This window comes from Prunus avium, chromosome 3, assembly GCF_965620075.1.
Source record: "Prunus avium chromosome 3, drPruAviu1.hap1.1, whole genome shotgun sequence".
Lineage (NCBI taxonomy): Eukaryota > Viridiplantae > Streptophyta > Magnoliopsida > Rosales > Rosaceae > Prunus > Prunus avium.
In genome coordinates, this window is record NC_142286.1 from 25810159 (window position 1) to 25820046 (window position 9888).

Genomic DNA, 9888 nt, shown 5'->3' on the forward strand with positions numbered 1-9888 from the left:
ATGCGGGTGAAGAACTATGACATGGAACTTAAAGCCGTTCAAGTAGGGTGTCATAAGAGCACTTCGTTTCCAGCCGTTCAAGTAGGGTGTCATAAGAGCACTTCGTTTCCAGCCACCACAGCAAGGCTTTTGTAAACTGAATGTTGATACTGCCGTAGATATGAAAAAGGGGTCCAGGGGTGTTGGCTGTGATGTCCGTGACTCTCTCGGCAGTCTAGTTGGTGCGGTGTCAATGCAGCCCCCTGGGAGAGTTTCATTCCTTGCCACTGAGTTATATGCTATCAAAATTGGTGTGTCTTTTGCGCCCTTGACGCTACCTTTATCCCATTGGTTGTGGAATCTGATAGTCTTCTTGCCGGTCAACTGGTGACCTCTGATGCGGATGGAGGGTGGATTAGTTGATGAAATCAGAAATATGTTGAAGTCGGGGCCACCGGTTGCAGTCCAACACATATCTCGTAAGGCCAATATGTTGGCTCACAGGATTGCTTAATTCAATCTTCGTTTAGAGGTTTCAGTCAAATAATATACGTAGAATATTTTCAAGTTATATTTCATTCTCTAAAAGGAGGTATTTATAATACAAGGATGTAACCCTAGCAGGGTTAAACTAGGAAACAAGATAAAATCTTAATTACACAATATATGTACAAGAAAGTCAAAAAAAATAAACAAGTAGCAAACGTTGACCTAACAATTAGTCAAGCATAAAATATTAAATTTAAACACAGTAAAGATAATAGAATTATCCAACAATTATTGGAATAGTTTCAGAAAAAATTTCTACAAATAATTAGGCAAAATTTAGACTATATAACATCTCAATTAGAAGATAATAATTATATAAAAAATTATGATTTCCTAGCAAGAAAGAAATAAAAGACCTCATAGAGACAACAAACCAAAACAAGTGGAACTTCAATCATTAGAAATTATTGAGTAATTAAAAATAGAAGTATAAAAAACACAATTAATATAAAAAACCTTAACTGAGCAGGTATAAACATTACATAATAAAATAGATAGACTTTTAGTTTAATGACATATTCAAGAACTAATAATAAATATATCAAGGCATTACAAGAAGTCAGACAACGAACAAGTAAGATTTTCAGATTGCACAACCAGTGTCCTTGCAGTAATGTTCCAATAAGGCAAAATAATATCTTTATTCAACTTGTTATAAATTTAGCTGAAAAATTCGACCAAATAGAAGAACATATAGCATAAATTAATCAAGTAGTTCATAATACTTCTTCTTCTACATTGCCTAATTAAAGAATTAATGTGTAAATTATAAAGTTTTAGTTTAAGAACTAAGAATTATATAAGAAAAAGGTAAGACAAATCCATTTGATAATAGTAAATGGAACTCTTCACAAGAAAATGAAAAGAAATAAGAAGAACGGAAGATATATATACCCTAGTGAGCATTATATAATTTCAATAAAATAGAACCCTAGTGATGAATTTCTTGAAAATTTCTAGAAAAATAATATAATTTATATCAATTAGGAAGATTTGAAAATAAAACAGTATTGTAAGTAGCATTAGTCAACATGCAGTAAGTTATATAAATAAATGAGCTCTTAATTTACTTAGTAACTTATGAATAGAATAGCTCAAAAAATATAAACAAATCCATATAGTAACTACTATGATTAACTAGAGCACAAGTGGGAACTAAAGCATTAGTTTATGTATATGATGATAGATGAGATAACCATCAACATGCAGCTATAGCCACAACAAAAGTAGTACAAACTTAGCAGTTATAGTATGTATTCCTAATTATGTCATGAATATTAGAGAATTTAGTAAATATATGAAAAGTAAGTATAAAAACAAAAAAATATAATATAAAAGGTGAATATAAAAAATTAAGTACTAGTTTTGTTTTTTTTTTTTTCATTTGCTAGGGGAAGGGGGTAGGAAAGTTTTGATAACTTTAATTACAATTTAATGTAGAATTTCAAAATTTAGTACAAACTTTTGGTAGTAAACATTTTAATATGATAGAAGCAAAATCAATAGATAATAGTTTTTTAGAAGGAACATAATGGACATTACCCAATTTACAAGTAGTAAGAAATAAACAATATGATAAAGCGCAAATATTTCAAAATCATATTGGAGAAGCAATTGTAAATTTACTAATTATAAACAATTAAATGACCGATGTTCGAGCAAAATTCTCATGGGATAATATTCGCAAGAGATTCCTCACCCTTCAAACTTCCTTCTCTCTCTTCCTCCTTGATTCCTGCAAAAAAAAGGTTGGAGTAAATAGACCACACCCGAGTGGTGTTGGCTCTGATGCTTAAGTCACTTAGATGATCTTTAGGAAGATAAGAAAATAATAGAGAATGTCAAATTTTTCTCTACGGTACGAGAGAATTGGGTAGCCAGATCCATGTGTGTGGCCAGAGTCGTGTGAGGGAGAGAGAAATTGCTAGGGGTTTTGGAATTACCCCATGTATTTGATGAAGCCATGTGTTTATAGTGCCCTTGCCTTCTAGGGTTTTTCAGAGAATAATTCTCATCCCTTAAATGGAGAGATTGGATCAATTAGAGATTTAATGAAGATCAAATCCCTAATTTATGGAATTATCCCTATTTTAAGTCTAAACAATTGACAGAGAAAAACTCTAGCCGCACCCTGGTCCCCTTTCTCCTTGCCGACAACCAATTGCAAGGAAGCTAAGGAGGGAGGTGGCCACTGCCCATCCTCCCTTCCGCCCATCTTCCCCTTACTCTCCTCATCTCCCCTTCTTTTTCTTCCATCTTTTCCCTTCCTCTTATCCCCTCTTATCCTCCCCTTCACCTCCCCAAATAGTCTAGATCTGTTTTGATCTAGGTCTGTTTATCTGTTTGTTTTGTTTGGTTGTTTTTGCAATGTCCTAGGTGGCTGGTGTTGTCTTTGCCTCGGTGGCGACTACAGTAGTGATGCTGGATTGTGTCTCTCCTCGGGATAGTTGTGATACCTGGTGGCTGATGTTTTGTCTCTATTTCAACGAAGACGGCAGCAGCGATACTAGTGGTAGTTGTTGGGATATGGTGCTCTTCTCTACTCTGCACCAACCAAAGAACTATGCTTGGTCATAGAAGGTTTTCTTTGTCAGGTTCTGAGTTGAAGTGGAGTGCTTCTCAGGGGTCTTTTTACTGTTATTTTTGTGTTCCTCCTCAATGTTCTCTCTTGATTTCTACTATGGTATGCCTTGCAGTTTGTGTGGGTGTCAAAGGACTATGATTTTGCTCATAGAAGGCTTCTTTTGACAATTGGGATGTTCTACGGCTCTCATGTGGGTTTACTATTTGGGGTTTCTGCGGTCCTCTCATGTGGGTCTACTGTGTCGGTCTCTAGTTGCAATTCTCGTTGGAGGTCTTTCTGTTAGTTTTCATTTTTGATTTGTTCTATTGTAATTGTCCAAAGTGACCTAAATCGGACTCTCTTATTAGTCCCATGAGGTTGTCCTAGGAAGGTTTTAACAATGCCACTGTATCATGTCGCTCTTTGTATGTCTTTGGTTCTATGAATGAATTCTCTCTAAAAAAAATAAATAAATAAAAGGTCTAAACAGTTTACCAATTAAATAGTGCACAATTGTTGACTTAAGGAATATCAATACCAACTTGTTTACCAATTTTTGGATACCAACACATGTGGCACATGACATGGCAACCCATGTCATCTGTTTTAATTACATAATTTGTTATATAAAAAAATAAAAGAATTTCACATAGATAAAATAAAAACAAAAATAAAAATAAAGAAACGAAGCCCAACGATTTTAGATTTATTAGGGATAAACTCATATTTTCTGTCTTCCTCCTTCCCCCTGAAAAACCCTAGAAATTAAATAGTCCTCCATTGAAGAACTAAAGCTCTTATCGCAACAGTATATCGCCACCAAAACGCCGTCGACGTGTATGTACTTGAGCAATTGTTTATCAGTTGTTTGTTTCTCTCATAATCGTTGCTATTTGACGCCAACGAGCTGAAGACGAAGGTGGAAGAATTGGAGTCGTAGGTACATAGAGAGTCAAACAAAGTCAAGGTCAAAATGGTCAACCATCTAGACATCTAGAGCACTACCGTGTCCGTGGAGCAAATCGCAAAACCCCACAATTTGTCCGTGAATGGGTATGGGCTCGAGGTCAATGTGAAGATTAGGGCTCAATTTGAGGCATTGATTTTCAAGGACTTCAATTTGAAGGTGAGGTCAGGCAAGAGTGTGACATTAGTGGGGCAAAGTGGTTATGGTAAAAGCTGTGTGGTTTATCTGATACTCAGTTTTACGATTCGCAAAAAAACGAAGTTTTTTTTGCGGAATTGGCTCCAGCAATAGCTGTTGGTTTTGCAAGGCATTGCAAACATGTTTGAGTTGAAATCCACATTAAAAAACTAGAGTTCCTTGAAGGTCTTTATAAGGCTTACTCTTGGAAATAAAATAGTTTGGATTGGGCTATGCAAGTGGCCCAATTGATTGGCTTGTGGGTTTGGCCTTTGAGTCAATGCCTAATTAGTTGGGTCAATGGTTAACTAATATATATAAATAATATATATTTAATAAGTCAAAAGATGGGCATTGGGCTCTATAATTTAAATTAAACCCAATTAATTAACCAATTAATTATTTATTTGAATTATTTTTTAAAATTCAAAAGTCAGATAAGTTTTGTTTGATTGGGTTTGTCGTTATCTGATACATGTTCCAACAGGTATCAGCCACTCCATATAAACACGAGCCATGGTTTTGTTTTAACACATCAAATCGCAAATAACATTCAAAGTCATCATTCCTATATAGCCTGAGAGATAAACACACAGATTTCCCCAGAAATCAAAGCCCTAGTGCTAGGACTTTGATTTTAGATAGTTGTATCTTGGTGGAGCAGACGCTTGCAGAACTACAAGTACTGAGTAGGGGCGAAATTATGTTTCAAGGACATTGCAATTCTGCAAGCCTCTATCTGAAAGAACAGTCAGTTTTTTTTATACTTTTACTGCCTTGTTTAATTTTGTTATTTTATTTATTGTGTAATTTAACTGTTAAATTAAATTAGTGTAATACTGATGTTGTTCTTCCAACAATAGCAACATAGGATCTATGATCATCACAAAAACAAAAAATGAACCAACAAAAAGCTACTGAAAGTCATGATTGATGGTTAGTCTATTTTTGTCTGAATTGAGGATAGGTTTACTCATATTTATGTAGGGGCTTTGTTCATCACTTGTATCATTGTAATTCTTTTCATTTGAAAAAAAAAAAAAAACCATATATGATATATACATCAGACAGAGAGATTGCAATTGTTTAAAGATTCCTGTACAAATATGAATTCTATTTCTTATGGCATCTAGATGTGTCAATATGACCTCTCCTTTGTACATCTGAAAGTTGAGGAAAAGAAAAGAGATATTTAGTCATATACCCATTCTTAGCACTTACCCTACATCATTTAATTTCTATAAACAAACCCAAAAAAAACCCAAAAATTGATAGTTGGCCTTATTGAATTTAATTTTGTTTATTAAATTACTTTGATGCCCTATTGAGTGTTTTGTGTTTTTTTTTATAAAGTTTTGGGGTTGGGTTTGTTTTAAGAAATCAATGGCAATTTTGTAATTTAAAAGAAGTTAAAAGCCTTTTTATTTTGTTGTAAATGGGCTTTGGGTGTATTTCTAAAGTCCATTTCATATAGGGTTTTTTTATAATTCGGGCTCCTATATTGAGTATAAAAGTGAATCTCCCGAAAGAGAAAAACACAATGAAAATTCATAAGAAAACTTAGAATACAATTCATATTAAATGGAAGGATTGCTGAATTCCTTCAATTCTTCAATGGAAGGACTACTGAATTTCTAGGGTTATTCAGAGAGGAAGAAGGGTTTATCCCTAAATCTAAAATCTCATTGGGTTTCTTTTCTTTCTATTTTTATTTTATCTGTGTGAAGTTCTTTTATTTTTTTAATAACAAATTATGTAATTAAAACATATGAAATGGCAGATGACATGGGTTTCCATGTCATGTGCCACATGTGTTTTTTTTTTGGGACGAAGTGCCACATGTGTTAGTATCCAAAAGGTGATAAACAAGTTGGTGCATGTAGCATTATTGAAGGAATATTTCCATTATCCATGCAGCGCCTCATGATTGGTTGCCGAAATATTTACTCTCACAATTGAGTCATGACATAAGGCTAAAGCAAAAGTGACGAAAATGCACGGACTGAATACACTAAAAATTTGCAGTTGAGCTATCGCAAGATTTGCAACATATCAGAACCTTCCTTCCCCTAACAAAAAATATTTGAAGAATGAAATTGCATAAATTCTTTCTTATTAATTTCAGACTTTTATATTTAAAAAAATAAAATTGCAGTTTACAAAAATAATAATAATAATAATTCAACAAAATAAAGCTCTTTTTATTATTAATTTAAATAGTGGCGGAACTTCAACATCTTCTTTTTTTTTTTTTTTTTTTTTGGATACAACGATACTACTCTAAAGGGTGGGGGCTCAAGTGCCAATGTGCACACATGAGATTTCGAACTGGGGTGCCATGGGGGAAAGGGGGAAGTCACCACCACTGTGGTAGAACCCATTGGCACTTCGACGTCTTCTTAATCGTTCAGCTTCGGATTTTTGTTGGAGTCTTTGACTATCATGTCCAAGGCATTTTCCATGCATGACTTTAACTTTTGTGGATCTATGACACCTTTTTCCATCTTGAAGGCTAGCCTCACCTTTCCCATATAACTTACAATGGTTATGTCAAAGCCCTGCAAATCCATGGTGGTCATGTTATACTAGTTGCTAAATGCCAGAATGGGGAAAACTAATAATACAAATTGAACTTGAAAAATACAGAAGAAAGTTCATTGATATCAACATCTTTTTCTTTTCTGTTGAACCATGCATTTAGTACTTACTTGTTTAAGGAATGAGTGAAGCCAATATACTCTTATATCCCAGACAGAAATCCACTTACAATTAAACCTCTAACTAATAAATTACATGGGGGTATTTTGGTCATCTAAAATTATAATAAATCAGATCTTGAGCTTGATAAGCCAAATTTACTATTACGGAATATGTGGTGAAGATTCTTACCTGAGGTAAACCAGGAACCAAAAAGTAGAAACCTTTAATTGGATGATTAGCCAGAGACATCTTCTCCACGGGACCAATCATATTTGAGATTACCATGCTCGAGTTCTTCAATGTGCGATGAATGTATCTGCTGGCTGCCTGCAAAACTAACAATATGTTAACACTAAAAGAAACAAATCTGAATTTGAGCTCTGAAGGAGATTGAATTAGTTCAAATTAATCGGGGTCGTTAAGTGACAGCGTAACGTAAATCATATTGTAGTCTTCACTTTACTAACCTCATGGCTTCCAAATTTGTTCACAATCTCCAACAGCCTACTAGTGAAATAAGCAGCTAAAGAGTTTTTCTTCCTGTTTATCATTTTGTGTGTGTTCCTGATAAAGTCCTCCGCATTTGAGAGTTCAGTTAAATTGGGTATGGGTACATGCAAGAATGTAAAACGATTTCCCCATGGCATCTTGCTGTTGGGTTTGATCATCTCCTCAATTGGCATATAATCCCCCATGATCCTTGTGTTCAGCAACACCATTGCTGTACAATCTGCTGTGCTTGAACTTTGGTCAATCTCTTGCATGTACAGTCGAGTTCCGAAGAAGATCATCCCGGTGAGAACATCATTTAGAGTCTAATAAAGTCATTAAAAAAAGTTAATTACATTGTATAAATGTGGAAGAACCGCTTCCCTAAATTTTGTAATGTGACTTTTTTTTTTTTTTTCTTTTTTTTGGTCTAAACCACGAGGTGGTCCTGGATGGGCCCCAACTATGGGTGGCACCTTTAAGCCTTAAAACAATTTTAACACTACGTACTATAAAGATTCAGGAAGCCAAGTATGAGAAAGAAAAGACATTACACATATAAGAGTCCTAGTAGTTGAGTCATCTTACCACTCCAAGCTTGTTCTTGATTGATTTGAGTTGATCAAGAGAGAAGGTCATAGTTGCTATAGTACTTGGCCGAAACTCAATTGCATCATTGCTCGACTTGATTGGTGTTGGATTATCTTCTTTCAAGGTCTTGGAAATGCCCCACCAAAAATCTGAAATTGTGTTACATGCAGATGAGAAAATCTTAGTCATAAAAAAATTATCCCTCTTCTTCGATTCTGACCGCTGTCGTGAAGGAAAAGTTAAGGGGAGAGAAGGGTTGTCAGCTCTTTGTAGAGTAGAAATGAGAGCACCCATGAGAGAGTAGCCATCTCCTAGAGCATGGTGAAACTTGAAGATTACATTACCAGCTGCATTGCTCGTTGGGTACTTGATAATATGAACTCCCCATAGTGGTTTGCCTTGTGGATATCTTTCTGTTGATAACTTTGACAAATATTCCTGAAGATACTCGTCATATGATTCAGGCGACAGGTTGGAAGGGAAAGTAGGGATGTTAGCGTGGTCTTCAAGCTTCACTTCGACCCTTTTCCACTCTTTCTTTCCATCATTTTCAACCTGTTTCAAAATCAAATATCGCTCAAGTTTTCAACTTCCTCTATGATAAAACTTGGAAACAAAATTCACACTAGGTGATATATTATTATAAATTGATAGAGGAGAGAGAGAGAGAGAGAGAGATCACCATGATAGAGGAGAAACGGGGGCTGATGGGGAGGAAGACGTTCTTAAGCAATGACATTATTGTTTGAGACTCGGTATCAATTGGAATCTCAAATTCCAAAACAGCAAGAACCGAAAGAGTTATCACATCACTACTGAAGTACTGGCCATTTGGGCTCACTGGCTCTAGTCCTTCCAAGTTCTCGAACACCATTGTCTTTGCTTTTACTTGAAATTGTATTTACTTCATAACACATCGGTTGTGCATTTATAGACATTCCCCAATCCTATCTTCTTCCCAAAAAAACACAAAACATATTTAATATTTGGTAGCTGCTATGATTCGTGATCACTGTCCTTCCAATTGAGGTGGCCCAATATTAAATCGAGACACGTCCATTTAATTTTCACCTTTTTAAAAAAAATTAGCTGTATCTATATATGTAAAGCAAAAGGAAGAGAATGGTGAAACATTCAAAATACCATAAAATGTCATTAGTTAATGCAAACATTAAGAATTGAAATTATTAATTAAATGAGAATAATATGGTAAATTCACACTTTTCATATTAAAAAAATTAAAATTAAAAGAAAATTCAAATAATGGATCCTATTTTTATGGAACAGAACTACCCATTATCTTTTTTAATTCTAAAATAAATTTTTAAATTTTTTAAAAAAACCTTTCGCAGGCGCGGAAGCGCATGCGGAGAGGCTAGTCTTATAAGAATGGAAAAAGGGGAATGCTAGCAACCTTCTCTCTAGTCTTCTCCTTTGGATCCTCTCCATTTTCCTAATGACATGTGTCACTTCTCTCTCTCTCTCTCTCTCTCTCTCTCTCTCTCTCTCTCTCTCTCTCTCTCTCTCTCTCTCTCAGATTTGTGCGATGAGAAACAAAAAATCCAAGATTTTTTGTGTCTCTCAAACCTCTACAGACCCTTTGCTTCCCAAATCATGAAAGTTCAAACACTTTTTTTTTTAATAAAAAAAATCAAATAAAAATAGAAAATAGTGCTTTGGTGGTGAGATTTGAGAAATAAAATAAAAAATTGTTCAATTACAAACAACAGAGAAAGTGAAGGAGTTGGGAAGATGGGGGGAATCTTTGGATGGCGAGGGGCTGTTGGGTAGGGATGAGGGAGATGTTGTTTGGTGGTAATGAGGGGGAAAGGAAGTGGGTTTCTTTCATGTGCTTGTTTGGGTACTGGTCATG

The 9888-nt window shown here is 34.9% G+C and overlaps 1 protein-coding gene across 1 annotated transcript; it reads right to left on the reverse strand.

The window, feature by feature from the left end:
- Nucleotides 1-6415: 6415 nt before the first annotated feature.
- Nucleotides 6416-8898, reverse strand: LOC148295808 (wax ester synthase/diacylglycerol acyltransferase 11-like). Its single transcript, XM_088251038.1, has 5 exons — nucleotides 8698-8898; nucleotides 8013-8570; nucleotides 7403-7750; nucleotides 7125-7262; nucleotides 6416-6793 (listed from the first exon to the last, which is right to left on the reverse strand). The coding sequence occupies exons 1-5, from the start codon at nucleotides 8887-8889 to the stop codon at nucleotides 6635-6637; spliced, it is 1395 nt and encodes a 464-aa protein (XP_088107164.1). The 5' UTR covers nucleotides 8890-8898; the 3' UTR covers nucleotides 6416-6634.
- Between the last annotated feature and the right edge of the window lie 990 nt (nucleotides 8899-9888).

Bases quoted from the DNA above. Each gene is read 5' to 3' on its own strand.
- LOC148295808 (XM_088251038.1), bottom strand. From the start codon at position 8,889: ATGGTGTTCGAGAACTTGGAAGGACTAGAGCCAGTGAGCCCAAATGGC. The intron at 8,571-8,697 runs GTGATCTCTCTC...ATTTTGAAACAG, and splicing joins CCCGTTTCTCCTCTATCATG to GTTGAAAATGATGGAAAGAA. The intron at 7,751-8,012 runs GTAAGATGACTC...TGACTTTATTAG, and splicing joins TCAAGAACAAGCTTGGAGTG to ACTCTAAATGATGTTCTCAC.